Source organism: Rhea americana, unplaced genomic scaffold (assembly GCF_003343005.1).
Source record: "Rhea americana isolate MKP2758 unplaced genomic scaffold, rheAme1 scaffold_31, whole genome shotgun sequence".
NCBI classification, from domain to species: Eukaryota; Metazoa; Chordata; class Aves; order Rheiformes; family Rheidae; genus Rhea; species Rhea americana.
Window position 1 is genome coordinate 1,189,989 of NW_028186435.1, and position 16,454 is coordinate 1,206,442.

The 16,454-nt window shown below is 34.3% G+C and overlaps 1 protein-coding gene across 11 annotated transcripts in view; it reads left to right on the forward strand.

Annotated features, from left to right (window-relative positions):
- Positions 1–16,454, forward strand: part of ATP9B (ATPase phospholipid transporting 9B) — a 174,998-nt gene that overhangs the window by 38,570 nt on the left and 119,974 nt on the right. For 9 of the 11 annotated variants that reach the window (XM_085309983.1, XM_085309984.1, XM_085309987.1 and 6 more), the window contains 2 exons: positions 1,478–1,536; positions 9,171–9,222. In XM_085309983.1, the coding sequence (XP_085166109.1) occupies positions 1,478–1,536; positions 9,171–9,222 (111 nt within the window). The remainder of the gene's footprint in view (positions 1–1,477; positions 1,537–9,170; positions 9,223–16,454) is intronic. The other 2 variants (XM_085309988.1, XM_085309994.1) reach the window with 1 other exon arrangement.

The window sequence follows — 16,454 nt, forward strand, 5'->3', positions numbered from 1 at the left end:
GGAAAATTTATATATATAATAAAATCAGTTATATAAATACACTTAATAACAAAACTGAATTAAACTTAAAACCACTGTAATGTTTGCATGAAATATACAATTTAAAAAACAAACTCTGAAAATATTTAATCAAAATCTAACCAAATACATATACTAAGTCTGACTAAGCTTGGACATAAGTAATACTGATTCATGTCAACTGCCTGATCCTGTTTCATTGAATGTTATAATATGGAGGATTTGTGGATKTGTAWCCTAATTTAGTTTTGTTGTTGTTGYYGTTGATACAGTTTTGAGAAATCAAATAATATGCAGTAACAGTCTGCTATTCATAATACTTCTGATTTAAGTGCTAATTGATTACTAATTATGTGGGTCTTTTGTTCTAATTCATTTAGTCTGGTTTTTATTTTGAACYCTTAAACGTTACTGTGTTTTGACAGTTTTCTACTGATTCTTGCTGTTCGGATACTTGCTGATGAGAACCATGATAGTGCTTCTGATAAGGAAGAGCACTCTTTTATGYGTGTGTTTCAGCTTGTCAGGCTGTGTAAATATGTATGCATTTATATCCTGACTTAAATTTGAGTTTACCACCTGTTATCTTTTGAAAGTATTAGTATATCATGACTTGTAGTTTGTCTRTGTGCTTTTTTGTTCCTTTTAACTTAAGGAAGCAGTATTTTTTTTTTGGAGTTTTAGCAAGTTCCTGGGACTAGAATTCCTAACTTCTCATGAGACCAACAATARCTCATTTTGTGACCTTTGGCAGTAGCTTAACCTCTCTGTTTCAGTTTTTCAGTCCATCAGATAGGAATATTAAGATTTAACTGCCTACAGAACATACAGAGTTTGAACTGATGCCTAGGTGATGCATATGTTTTCAAATATGAGTTGTTCACAGCAGTTACTGAATGGGTAGCTCTAGAGAGCTATGAAACCTCCAGGTCTGTCTTCCAACCGTAGAGAGGAGCTAACTCTTTTCCACTATGGTCGCAAATAAGCRTCAGTCAGTGGCAATTACACCAGTAGCTTGTTGTGGCCAAGTAAAACTACCTGCTGGTAACTGGCTGTGASTAACAACTCATGTCTGTTAGAGTACTCCATGGGAGTAAGCTTAACAAAGCTTGACTACTCAGAATTAGAAGTGCGATCTCAATATGAAAGGCTTCTTTTCTTCAATGCTACAACTGTATCRTTAATACTATAGGTCAGACTCAAGTTTCTTCTAGATACTTTGTCTGTGTACTTCTACATTAGCCAACATGTTGCAAAAATACAGGCTTTTTGAATTGTTGAATTAGTCAAAGAGATGATAACTATTTATTAATGTGTTCTTCGAAGATCCATGTTGTATAAATTGCATTATTTTCACAAAATGATAATACCTTTAACTTACATTCTCAGATTTATGTCCGTGTGACTCTTTATTCATGTCTACCTAAGTTGATTACATTTCTTCTTTTTTTTTTTTAAGGTAAAGTGCAAGTTAAGAGTTCAGACATACAAGTTGGAGACCTCATCATAGTGGAAAAGGTTGATGCTTTTAAAATATATTTTAGAGACTAAATTATTAATGTACTAATTGTCTTCTGAAGAAAAGTGTATTGAAGTACTTACCTGTGAAGTATGAACTACTTTTCAGTGTACTAATTCAGTCTTATTTGAGAATCTTCAAGGAAGCTTATTTCTCTTTGGATATATTTAAAAGGTTAATTGAATGTAAATATTTATATTTTACAAATTGATACATGCTTACATCTATGTAATGAAGGGAACAAAATTACTGAATGAAATTCACKGCTTGCAGTAGATGTTCTAAGCTGATTATGGATTCTTTCTTCTGATGTTCACATCTGTGCTTTTCTGTGTGTGAAGACAAGGAGAGGTTATATCAAAAAGCTATCTAGTTAGTCTGACTGCAGATGTTGAGTGAGAACTGTGAACTTTCTTTATTACAATGCTTATACAGAAGAAAAGAGAATGTTTCTTATTTCAGTTAATTTGTTTTTAATAAATGATTTTGGGAAAATCTATTACAGATGTAAATTCAAGTTCTGTTCTTGTTCCTTAAATAGGAAAATATATGTATGGACTAGATGTGCAGTTTTTATTCCATACTATACTGCAGTCTATATGRCTTTCTTGCTTGCTAAGAAGTTACTGAGACCTTGAAAGTCAACTTAGTTTTTGTGTTAGAGGAAGCTAYTTTTGTACAAGTTCATTCTGGAAAGGTTACCAGTTTTCTAGATGCCAACAAGCAATTCCCATCATGCTTTATATCAACAGTCAATACCTCAAGATACTAGAAAGAGGTATCTCAAACTGAAACTTGTATCTGCTGGTTCATCTGAGGGGTAGAAGAATCCTGATTAGTGACTAAACTTTTCTAAACTTTTTGGTGGAATTTACTCCTGTTTCCTGATTTAGCAGAGTAGATAACTTTTGATAAAGGAGAAATTCTTCTCCAAAAGTGCCCTGTTGATTTATTTCATACTGTCTTGCTTGTTWACACCTTTCCTTTTTCTTTAGTATTTCACCTATGTTTTTTTAGTGGATAAGGAGTATTTTCTTCAGCCACATAGGAGAAATCTCTTTTGGGGAAAACCTCTGTTTCCTTCTTTTTTCTTACATAGTTCAAAAAAGTCTCATTTGGTTTGCTGCTCTCAACTTAAAATAGATTTATTTTAGTGTATTTTGTACTATTTCTTGCTTTTGTCTGCTACCTATATTGTTGTTTTTTTGGGCTGCTCTCTGCAGGATTTACAAGTGTAGACAAGATTACCACTAATGTGTCCAGCCTCCACACCTAAATAGTCTTTTACCTTTYTATCTTAGAGTACAGATGGAGCTAGTTTACAGCTGCTTAGTTACATTTATTCCATATCTKCTGGGAGACTGAGAATAAAGAACACAAGATGCCAGTTTGCTTTGATTTTGATTAGAAAACTTCTTAGGGCTTTGGTAATCTCTGAACCTGGAACTAATTATTGTGCATGAAGACTTTAGTGGCTACACAGGTAATCTGCCTTCATTGAAATTTATGGAAAACCATTAGCTTGCAAATTATGCTGAAATTGAGAAAGTTGGAATTACTTTGGGGATCTATCTGTCTTTTATAAGGTAGATAATTAACATCTATTTTAGCTTAATTTACAGCAGTTTACAGATAATACTTTGAGTAGCTGAAATTTCTAATGAAAAAATGTTAAAGATTGAGGGAAATAATGTGTAGAGTCCTTTGATGTAGACTTTACTCAGGTATGTCAGTAAGATGCATCAGGTTTATGTGAGGTAATTGAATGTTGCATGTCAACCTCAAGCTGACACCCACCCCACACCTTTTATTTATCATGGCCTAACTGTAAGTGCCTTCAGACTAATGAAACCAAATGTTTTCCTGTTTTGTTGTGAAGTGCATTTTGTTGAAATAAGCAGTTTTCAATTTCAGAGTATGATTCCTAAGCCAGAGAACCATTGGGGAGTGAAGTGTTCRATTGCTCATTCTAATGGTAAAAGAGCAAGTTAACATTGTATTTGACTGGAAGATGCATCAACAGCATTTCTGCAGTGAAATTAGTGACTCATTTGAGATGAAGATCTATATGTTAACTAGTGACTGCTCACAAAAACTAACAACTTAAGTGAAAAACTTCTCTATATTTAAGCCTTGAACGTCCTCTGATTTTTATAGGCCTGGTTAATTTAAGAACAGCTCTAAGTGTCTGCAGAGTGGTTGAAACAGCTTTGCTCTGAATAATATATATGTTATTTCCCTAAATGGAATGTTGCTAATGCACTAATACTAAGGTAGAAAAAGGACCGAGTAGAAGAAAATATTACCMGTTTTTAAAAACCAAAATATGTTTGTAATTATCAGCTGGAAAACACATCCCTTCTACSCCCCAGTTCCAAGCATATATGCTGCTTTCTAGCTGCTTAATCTCCTTGGGAAGATATTGTTATTTATTCACTGTAGCTTATTGATAGTTTGAAACACCTTTTGAAGATGTGAAGAGTGTAAAATTTAAGAAATAATGTTTAGGAGCATGCAGAACAGTAATGCTTTATTTTGGAGAGCTGCTCTTGGACAGCAGTATGGGGGCACAACTGTTTTTAATCTCTAAGTGAAATTAAACCAGTACTTGTAGTGAYTGTGATTATTAACTTGCGTTATTACACAGTACACAGGAGAAAATTGAATTGTGAACTGCATTTTTCATTTCCAACTCAGAAGCCAGCAAGAATATTTTAGTCAAGGAGAACAATACATGGTTCCCTATATATGGCAAAGGAAAGGACAGGAAATGCAGATGGTTGAGGGTCTGTGCTTTACTGGCAAGGGAGTTGGAGGACTATGTAGGGAGTTAGGGGGAATTTATGTAAAGAAAGATTTCATGATAAAACCATGAGAGAAATGAGAAAGTAATTTGGTAGCTTTTTAGAAATGTTATTTTGTAAGTGATAATGTAGCCTCTATTGCAGGGAAGTATGAATATATTTGCGATTTGGTATTTGTGAGTTATCTTGTTTTTCAACCTGRCCAGCTTAGGTAGTATGCCATGGTGGCATGGAGCTTACGATGAGAACTCTAGAAATGAGTTTTTAAGTCTGCAGCATAGACAGGGAAATCGAAGTGCTCTTTCCCCTCAGTCTTAATTCTACTTAGATGTAAGTCAAGCAAAATCRTATATTCAAGCCATTTTCATGACTTATATTCAAATTTCAGTGTATATCAATAAAATTCTAGCTTCATCTCCATGGTAATTGCCATCATGTAGTTTGTTCATGGGTTTCTGAATGTTCGAAGTTGTATACGTTATCATTTTAACTTGTTCCACTTTGATAAATACGGCATGAGATGGGTAACATGATTGACATATTGCTACTGTTCCTCTGTGACTGTGTACAATAGAACTTTATTTTCTCCATAATGAGATGTTAAAGATTTTTGTGGCACACTTGCCATCTGTTTGTGTGTAGTCACTCTTCTATAATGACTATGTATCAGGTACTACATCTTTACAARAGAATCTTTGCTCTGCAGTGTCAGCAGTAATAGTAATGAAGTTTTTGTGGTATCTAGTACTTCTGCAGTACCTTTCTGCCTACTTCCAAAATATGGAAAACCTGATGAAGAAAGAGGTGTCTGTCTAAATACTGGGCTTTTTTCTTTAAGGAGAAAGTAAAGACAATGCTCTGTCTCCAGCCTTTGTTACTTGGAAGAAGACATTCAGGTATTTTTATGCATAAAAGAATTTATTATTTTACAGGAAGAAAAACAGGTAGAGAGGACACATTAAAAAGACACAAAATCAAGATGAATTTTGCTGTGAAATGTGAAAATTAGTTATGTGAAAATGATCACATGACTAATTTCAGTCATTCTCCTCAGTTTTATTTCAGTCAGGTCTAAAGACTTGGTTCTTGGATAGCAAATACCAGGTGAACTTCTCATGCATTGAATATAAAACATSCATTCTTCATGGAAGTTGGTAATAACTTGTCAAAACTGATAATTCATTCTGATTGCTGAAACATCTATTTAATTTTGTGTAGGATTGTTAGGTCACTACTCTGGCAAAATTTGGGGGGAGGCTACTTTTTTGTGAGTAACTGAAGTTTGTAGAWGTGAAGCCAGTAACCTCAAATTTGTGTAATGGTTTTACATCAGAACTGGTAGGAAAGCTGCAGAAATATGTAGCTAATCTATCTAAAGACTGTATATCTGTTTACTTGTTATAGTCAATTAAAGAAAGACTGGCTTAATTTTGAATTGGCATTTCCCTTACTCTTTTTTTGATAGTATATAAATAATAATATATATTGTTAAGATTAACCTTTCTTTGTAATTCTTTCCCAATCTGAACATGGGATGCTCCTCGTTGYGTCTGGCCTCATGATAAATAGTAACTTTCACTACATGCCTAATTTTTTCTGTTGGATGGCAAGGTTCCAAAAGTGCTGTATCAGCTGCCATGGCAGGTGAACAGCGCCTTCAAGGTGAATACTGTTGACATTTGGACAAGCATGTAAATTTTTAACTCTTCGTGCTCGTATAAATAGATGGGATTTGCCTTAAATCATGAAATATCCATTCTTGAAAATTCAAGTTTTTTTTTTTTAAGGTATGAGTAGGAATTTTTGCTGGCAATATAGAGGTTTTTAGGCAAGCCAGCATGTATACCTATCTTTCAGTGCTTCCAAACTTGCTTGATTTATCCTTTTTTTTTTTNTATTTACTTAAGACAGTAGAACTCATCATTGCTTCTATTTTCTGATCTACTGTCTCCATAGACTTTTACTTCCCTCCTCTATTATACTAATCATAGGTAGATAATAGAGTTAGCTTTTGCAGTCTTACTTCCAGACCAGCATCCTTGAGAGTATRTTACAAGGAAGTGGACAAGAGATGTGTGCCTTCCAAATTTTTGGAGTTAAAACATCTTATTTTGAAAGCTGAGGCCATTCAACAGAGAATCTGRTGATTTAGTCTCAGATATATTCAGATCACGCTCTTCTAAGTAGTGTTCTTGTGATTGCATSCTACCCTGGGAAGAATTCTCTGGAGTTTTTAATAACTTTACCTTCTGTTAAAATATTCACAATATCCAAGTTGTTTTATGATTAGAAATAATATTGCTATATGAGTGTCACTTCTCCAGAATCAAGGCAAATGTTAGAGTACAATTTGAATGTTGTTGTCTGGTGTAAATAYACACTTATTCTCCGATAGTAGTGAGACGATATGAAATTTTTTTCACCCTCTGCACTAACTTTTATGGATAGTCAAGCATGGCATTTTGAGGGTATCAGACACTATCAAGACTAAGCAAATAGTTACACAAAGCAGTGCTTAATTATCTTGCCTGATTTTTGGAGCTTCAGCCATTCTGTGGGTTGTTTTGTAGGTTTAGGATTTTTTTTTTCATGATGTGCAATGATGAAGGGAAACTGATGCTTTCAAAAACGAAAAAAAGTGTAGGATTTCAAATCAAACCAGATTCACAGCAGTTTCACATCCATAAATATAGAGATGGAAGACTAGCTGTGTGTGTGGGGGGGGGGGAAATGACAGATATCTCCAGTACTCTGTGGGTCTTGATTCCTCCAGAAGACTACTTGCATTGTGGTTTACTGATGCTGTTATGTGGACTGTTGCTTAGATTCTTGTTAGGCTAAGTAGGTTCAGAGCTGCTGCATGCTGAACTTGAGGATATTTATGTTTATGTACACATGCACATACGTATATATACACACACGTATATGTATTTAAAATATATCCATGAATTTTAATTCAGTTTCATGAAAAGCTCAATTTTGAGCCATTAAACTTCTCTGATAGTTATGACTTCTCAGGATTAGTGGAAAGATTTGTGGTGTTTGACAGAATGAATCAGTGTACTTGCTGAATTCTGAATTTGTTGTGCTAGCCATTCCATTACTTAGTATCTTAAATAGAAGTTCTCAGGTTTGTTTAGTGCATCTTCATTGCTATTTCTTCTATATAAAATAACTAGACAGCTTTCTATAGCTGGTAGCTTATCCACAAAATAGTCACAGCTGAATTATAACTGTATTTTGACATTGATAATTGAAGTGTGAAATGTAGAATAGTTGTATGAAGTTTTGAAATGCTTACATACTGATCATGTTTCTTAACTTTTTTTTTTTATTTTGACCAGTAAATTCATTCAGACTTATTTTAAAGACCAACCCTCATGGAGTTAATGTATTCTATGCGATGGGCTTGATACACACACGTATATGGTGTGTGTGTGTGTGGTTTTTCTTTCCTTTTCCTTTTCACTCTTAGTTCAAGCAGGCAGTTGATCTCTTCAAAAATAAAAGATGAGCCGTAGCTCTTCAGTGGCTTTCAGGACTGTGTAAGCAAGTATACCTCTAATTCTTAAATGAAGGTACCTTTTGTGTGAAAAATGTTAATTGTTCTAAGTAAAATTTAAAACATTAAAGCCTCTGGGCAAGTAATTTTAAATGAATAATGGGAAATTTACTTTAGTGTTAAACTAATGAAGCCATTGCTACTAATCCACTGAGATTTCTTACTCAGTTTAAGGTAGTCTGTAAGGGAAAATCAAGTGAATCCTTGTGTACCGCTTCAAGATCAAAAAATAATATGGCATACTAACTGAGTGGCAGGAAACTTGCTACGCAAAATTCAGTACTATATCTTTTCTCATTTTCCTTTCCAGTGTTCATTCTGTTCCCCATCAGCTTATCTGTCATTTCTCTTCCTTTCCAGTCCTACAACTGGTTTAGGATTTTGCCTGTTAATTATTTTTACTTGCATCAATTTTTCATTCTTAACCACTATGTTGGCAATGTGTAACTGTGAGGTGGTAGCTGCCTGTGCACAAGGGACGAGAGCTAAGGATTTAGGTAGCTGTATGACAAATAGTGCATGTGTGTGTGGTAGGGGGTAGTATTTAATCTGTGAAGGCTTAGTTAGGCCTAGGTCCCGCAAAAAATTGAAAACATAATTTGTTACAGATAGTTAGTTATACACTTGAAGGGGAAAGAGCAGAACAGGCATGTAGCTGTATCTGACCATGCCTGTCTTTATGCCCTATGTACTGTGAAAAAAATGCTATTTGTTTTCCCCTTTGTAGAGGGGAGGCTTATAAATGTATAAAAGAGTAAAGTGCTGTATCCAGCCTTCCTGTTCCCTCTCTGTGTGCATGCAGGGAAAGAGGAGACTATGTCAGGGAATATTCATATACTTGGTATGCACAACAAGTGCAATTTAAATGCCAAGATAGATGTTTTGAATTTTACCAGTTGGTCTGTTATCTATGCTAACTAAGTTGAGATTTTGCTCTTCTAAATTTTTCTTTTAAGGATTCAATTAATGTTTACATTTCTTGTCTGAAAACAATAGTTCAAGAATGTAAATCTGTTAATTCTTCAGACATTTGAGATTCACTTATAAATAGAATCTGAAAGGATTAGCTGTTGTTTGCTTATTGTATAATTTTTTGAAAATATTGATTTCTGAATTGCAAATGCTGATTGTAAAGTACTTTGATAAATCCTATTTTAATTGAGTTTCAATCCAAGTGTGACCTTTTAGTGACTGATCTTACTGGACATTTGATTGGAATTCTTTTTTTCTTACTTAAAATTACTTTTTTTTCCCCTCCTCTCCTCAGAATCAGCGAATCCCATCTGACATGGTGTTTCTCAGAACATCGGAAAAAACGGGTATGTTTTAATAATTGTAATTGTTTACATGGTAACTTAGTGGTTGCGGTGAAATTTTAGAGTGCGCCGTGTGGCCAGTTCAAAGTGGTAAAATAGACTGATGATATAAAATCTACCTTCACTATCTAATTAATGGAAGTATATCCTTATATGAGACATCCAGTATGTCTGGACTGTAAAATGAAAAAAATCTTACTGGGAACAGATGACCCTTAAAGATATGTTCCTCTAAAGAGAGATTTCTTGTTATAGATTGATATAGTGGAACTTTTAGGCAAAGCTAATATTGATAAAGACTATTTTAATATATTTAAAGAATATTTGTTTAATATGACTTCATAGTATTTTTAATTATTTGTGACTAACATTAGTTATGTTATGCTGATTATATTGCAGCACACATTGAAATATCATTCGACTCTATTGCAGTTACTAAATTGAAAGTAACTGAAATCTCATCCTCCTAGTGTGTGTTTATAATGTTTTTTTTTTTAAGGATAATTTTAAAAAGCTAGCTGGAAAATAATACTGCCTTTCTGGGAGTCCAAAAAAAAATTTTTTTTTTGCTTGAGGTGGAGGAATATAAGTACTTTTCATTAGTTATTTCTTGTAACATGGTGGCAGTTTAGTACTTGTAGTCTTTGAGGAACAAGCATCTCCTTTATAGGAGCCCTAGATGTTACAGTTGTTCTGTTTGAAGCTTAGACATGACTAACTGGATGGCCTTCATGCAACTTGTTTGAGTTTTTTACTTTATATTTTTGTGCGTCTTCAGACGATGAAGAACTGCCAGGTGTTTGTAGGACAGCACTAAATTTCACAAAGCTAATAGTTGTAACATTGGAAAACGCTGTATTGTTAATAGTGATCTCAATTCTGACATTGGAGTTCTGTCAACTAAATTTCAGATAGAAGGCCAAATACGCGCATTAGGTTTCTCCACATAGTTTCATGGATGTGGATGACTGTTAGCATGAGTGATGTGTGACTTACAAGAGAAKACAAAAATATTTCTGATAGCCTGCAGAACATCAGTAGAGCTACTAAGACATGCTTAAAGGAAGAGAATTACTGTGTGGTTAATGTATCATAGTAGTGACTTTCAAATGCTGTTTAGAGACATTAGATCAACCATGAGTGGTCTGGGTTTACAAAGTTTTTTGCTAGTCTGTATATTATTCTCTATCTAGGTTGACACCCATCTGCTCCAGAATATGTGGGGTACGCAGTACCTTAATTTCTTAAAATGCACCATGCTTCTGACAACCCAAAGCTGTTGGATTCCAGCATGATTCAAAAGGGATTGATTGATGTCTTCTTTTGGGCTACTTGGAGTGTCATCTTTTTTCCACTTACCTAACAATGATTTGAACAGAAATCACACCTACTTAAAAAAGTAAAAAGTAGGAGGACCTGTCCACCTGTAGAAGGATTACCTTAAACTAGGTTATTTGCATGCAGTGCATAAGCAGYAAAAAGTTGAAGTGCTTTGGTCTGAAGTCTCCTATTCTTTACTAGCTATGTTGGATTGTAGGGTTACGTATCCAGACACTTGGAAGAAATTACAGTCCACTCCAGAAGGAGTATGTATGAATGGTTATTTCTTTGAATTATGTGCTGAAGTAGAAATGCCTAGCCAACTCAGTATATCACCTTGCATCATGTTTACTGCTGTAGAAGTATCAGGAGCTGTTTATTTGCAAAGAGCTATCCTTAATTAAGATCCCTGCAGCAATTTACATCAGATGCATTGTCACTGCTGGAGCAAATGAACAAAATAAAACAGTTGCTAATCTTGCAAAAGCATAAGTTCTTCAGTGTTTTACATATGTGGAATGCTTTCCTCTCTGTTAATTCTTAAATTTCTAAATTCTATATAAAAGCATGCAAGAAACTATTCAGTCTGCCTTCCCCTTGATACTGTTATTTAAAGGATAGAGAACTGACWAGAGTGTTTGTGGTGGGAAATCCCTATATCAAAAGTGTGTGAAGAATAACATTGCTTGAAAGTCATTTAAGTCCATTTCATTGGTCAGCTTTATTTAGAATTTTAAATCAAAATTTTCCTTTAAGAGACTCCAGAGCAGTAACTTGTAAGTTGTTTTATTTTCTAGATATCAAGTTTATCGTATTATAACAGTATGTTTTCTATAACTAAGGTTAAAAGAATGCTTGTAAACACTTGGAAAGATTTGTTTACCTATTAGGAAGAGATTCAATATGACATACAGTGAGTGAAGAGCAAATTTGGTAAAATCTTCTGATATAAATTATTTTATATATACTTCTACAAAAGAAAAGTGTATTTTGTTTGGTTTTTTTTTAAGCACTGGTGGAGATTCACTTTTTATGAACATGCAACAATTTAGTTGTATTGGCATTACACTTAAATGTCTGTAATTGTGTTTGATTAGAGTGAATCATTTTTCCTGGATGTTACAGTTTTGACTTATTTTCACACTTTAAATACTCTATAAAACACAATTTGGAAAATTTTAATGTTCTATAGGTAACTYTATTTTCTGTTTAGTGAAACAGTTGATGTTTTATAGATTTGTAGTAGCAATATTATAGGTTAAAGCAAAGAGTTCTTGAAATGATCTTTAAATCTCCATTTCTTCTCTCTGGAAACTTATTTGCAGTACTGTAATATTCTGCATCTGCAGTCAAAAAGCAGTTTGTGTTATAAAGGAGTAGCTTACAAAGTTCAACTGTAAACTGTTCTAGTYTCTAGTTTCTTTTCATATAAATGTGGTAGTGTGGAAGAAATGAGTGGCATGTGTGTGTTTTCCTCTTGTTTTCCTCCCCTCCCTCCCCAAATGGACCTTTAGAAATGCAGGAATTTTTTAAGATGCTTTCARCCTTACAAAGCAGAAGCTGAATTTAAGGAGATCAAGCCTAATGGCTTGTTTTGATTAGAAACTGAATTCTTTCTAGGTGTCTTTTTATAACTTAATGTGTGGCTTTATCAGATCCATTTTAGTTATAATATCTTCAGCTGATACTTGATTTCTATATAATTAGCATCATGTCATTACCTCAGCTGTATCTAATTTCTAAGATTAGGTTAACTTTTGTAAAAGCCTGATATATAAAAAAAAAAAAAAAAAGTAAAGGCAAATGTACAAGTTTTTTTTTTTCTTCCTTTGTATTCATTCTTGACGGTCCATAATGTTGGTATTCTTATCTTCATGAATAGAGGCAGGTAGATAGTAGATGGCTGTTTGAGTTTAGGGTTAGGATTACTTCCCAAGGTGGGGAAGAAGAAAAAATCCCTCCTCAGATTGGAATTCTTTACTGCTCTCAGGCTTCCATTATAACAGAAGCTTTCTAATGACTTCCAAAATAAAGAAAAAATTGAGGGATTTTTAAGTTTGAGTAAAACCTCTGCAATAATCTCTCGGTTTTAAATATATATAAAGGGATGGTGAGAAGGTTAAAGCAGAATCTTATATTTTCACTCATCATACATGGCAGAGATGACAAGCAATTTGGGAGATCTGTCCCATTATAAGTCTTTCACCAGATTAAAGGCGAATGTTTGGGCTGAGCTCACTGCAAAAGATGATTTAAAGGTTTTCTTAATTTGGTGTATCAGCAGGCTTTATGCCAAAACAACCAAATACCTAAGTGGAAAGCTGTTATACAAATGTAGGCAGAATCTGTGTTATGCCAATAGAAAGCTTGCTCACTAGAATTGAGTAGAGGTGTTTTTTTGTGGGTTGGTTTGTTTTGATTTTTCTTTCCCTATTGCTTAACATGCACTCTGCATGATATTTCTCTATGCAGTCTCAGTCACAAATCAGAGTTACACAGAATGTTCCAGGCATCGTTGTATAGCTTTCTAATTGTCCGCAGAAAGTGCCAACTGAAGCTTATATTAGTGACTCAATTTTTATTGAGTATTATTAAAGATACTGCCTTTGTCTCCACAATACAGAAGAAAAAGTTAGATGATAAACTCTTCCCTTCTCTAACTAGAATTATTGACCTTGCTTTGATTATGCATTATTTTGATGAGTACATGCTTTTGTTTGGTGACCTGATTCTGATTCAGTGAGAATTTTCTGTCATACTGAGATGTTCTGGCATGAGCTAGTCCTTCACGAAAATCTGATACATATATTTATAAGACTTGATATCCCTGTAATATTCGTACTCTGTTAGCTTTTGGATGTGAAACTAGGAGAGGCACACAAATATTTAATAATATGGCTACAGTGTCAAAAGACAATGAATGAAGCTTAATTTTTTTTTCTTCTTATGAACTTTTCATTTGTCCTCCTCCAGTTCCTCTAGATCCTTGTTATTCACTGGGCAAAAGCCAGCACACGCAGTGGCTGGTTCTGAGCTAAGTACATGCTGATTTTTGCTCGTGGATCATGTGGATCTTAACCTRATTTTTCACAAAAATTAGAGGCACTTTGTATTCTTTAGATATTTGTTCTGCTATAATTCATTGAAATTGGCCAACAAGTTGAAAGTTATTGGGAGCAAGATAGCCTGACAGAATGGTGTTGTATGTGGAGATAAGGCTAAATGGGTTATTTGCTAAAGCCCCTGCAGCAGGAAGAGCCCAGGGYGTGTGTCCTGTTCCATTGACACTTGGACTGGGAAGAAACGAGTGTGTTCTGTACTACTGCTGACTCCTGAGACCTGTGACAGCAAGAGTAATCACAACACTTCTATGATACTGTTCTTTGTCAGTAGCCTTTCAGGAGGGTAAGAATTGATTAGTCTTAGTTAAACCCTTCTTTTTATTTCTGAGGTTCTTATCATATTAGTGTGTGTTCCTGATGGTATGAAAGGAGAGCTGGATTTTCCTTTCAGTCTTCTCTGACAGGACCTAAACTTCCAAAGGACAAAGTGGAAGTACTTTTAACTGGTCTAGTTCAACTTCTTTGCCCATTGTGCACTAGGCTTTTGCAGGGTTATAATTTGGGGCAGTGATGTGATTCTAAACAGTGAAAGCTACTGCTTCTGAAAAAAAGTATTTTTCCCAAGAGTCAGAATACTGCACTGAGATATTCCTGCTCTGTCAAACTGTGGTTGAGAAAACTGAAGTCTACTAAAATATGGTCCACAAACAAATTCTAATGCATGAGCTGCTGTAAACTTCTTAGCACCATTCAGATTGGCAAAGATTTGTTTCTAGAGTTTGCCTCTGGCAATGCCAAGASTAGCTTCCTCTCTGCTCAGTCTCACTGGTCACAGCCAGAACACCAGGAACTGTAGGCTTATTTATATTTCAGGGTGCGTCTCTTCAGCTACTGACTATATTTGGTTGCTGTATTTTGTTTTTTGAATGTTGTCTCTTCTAGGAACCTTACCTTCGTCCTGCTTAGAGGTTCAATTGAGCCCTGAATTCATCACATACGTTTCCTTACTGGGGCAGTACGTTGAGTCAAACCTAACTAGCAACAATCAAATGGCATGAGTGTATTCCCAGCAGCTGAAAGCCAGGAATTTTAGTCTACACATCATTTAGTCTATTCTTTGCATAGATTTTCTCATTGAAAGTGTATTTTTAAAATCATAAAATATTTTAAGAGTGCTGTTATGCACAAAATCATTATCAGACAATTTTCTTAGTTTTACTTTTTAATTGCTATTTATAGCCATTTATTGATCTGGACATTCCAACTTAAATGTCTGCTACTGCTATAGCCATCAATGGATGTAATAGGGAAATCACTTACAAATTCTCACAAATTATTTTGGTCATGAAGAACCTTTAATTCCTGGAATGATAATGATGTCAGTTGCACAGTTATAACTGTGTATTTTTCAGGCCTACATTACACTGTTTTGGTTTTATCTATGCGAGTACTAGGGGCGATGTCTCCCCCATTTCATCGATCACTTTCTTTAATTTCATTTATGACAATCCTTAAAACCAMTGTATTTACAGAAGCACTAATTATTAGCCACAGACATGTTTGCATTTTTCAGAATTGTAGCAAAAACAATCTTATTACAATTTCTAGTTAAGGTTTCAGGTTTTTCTAGTTTCAATAGCTTTAACAATAATGGTATGACTAAAACATTAAAGAATAGAAAAAGCATTTTCTTTCTTTTAAGCTTAGTCTACTTTTTTTTCCTTTTTTTTTTTTTTGTAGGAGTATAATTGCCTAAGATGTGATGGGCTTTCAGAATTAATTTTAACTATTTTTATTGACATAAAGATGGAAATGCCAGTACAGGCTATCTAGTAGCACTTATAGCTTGATTTCCTGTTAGAAGAAATACCCAGTGAGTTGGTAAGCACATAATGCAGAATCTACCTTTTCACAAAAATTACACTGATTTGCATTAAAGAAAGTGTTTATGCGAATAGTGAATACATAAGCCTTTCTTCACAGAAAGGCATTGTACCAGCATGCATTTTATCTTGCTTAAAAGATCTAGTTTTTTCTGTCTAAAAATGCAAGTAGTACTAAAACACTGCTGCGTTAATATCAAGCTCAAAATTCACTGCAAATAAAAATAAAGATGATGGAAATACTATCTATTCTGGACAGTTAGGAATTAGTGATCTATAAGCAGAGGCTAGTTGTTTATCTAGGCACCAGCTTATTCTGGAAATCTGGATATTTGGAAAGAAATGTCGGTTTAGAATTTGGTTGTGCAACTTGTACCACTTCTTGTCTCTATAGAACCAGCTACTATAGAATAAGAAGGCTGGAAGAGATGCATTTATTGCACATTCTGGAATTTTTTATATGTTTAGAAAACATGCAGTATAAAACCTACCTGTCTGGGAACTAAAATGGTTTGAAAATTTATTGCTACAGAAAATGACAAATGATGGAGTTAAGTTTTGCACATACGGCCGAATAAAAGCTTGTCTTCAGGGCATGAGTAGCTGCCAACAATCTGTCTAAACTACTTTAATGTGKTTTTTTTATATTTCAGTTCCTATTCTGTTTTTAACATTTGTTTTAATTGAGGCTTCAAGTRTTTTGATACCTGTTTTAAGCCACTGAGGAGCATTGATTCTATGCGAAGAACTAATCTTAAGGTATAATGATAATATGAACTCATACATAACACTCTGGTTATGAGATAGAAGAAAGAAGTCTCAGCAGCTGTTAATCTTCTAATGATGTTGCTCTAAATGTTTTATAACTAACTTTGCACAGTGAAATATTATTAGATATCATTGCAGATTGAATTCTTTAATTCTTTTCTGTATGTACTTGAGTGACTTGTACAATGTGCGTGTTTCGTTT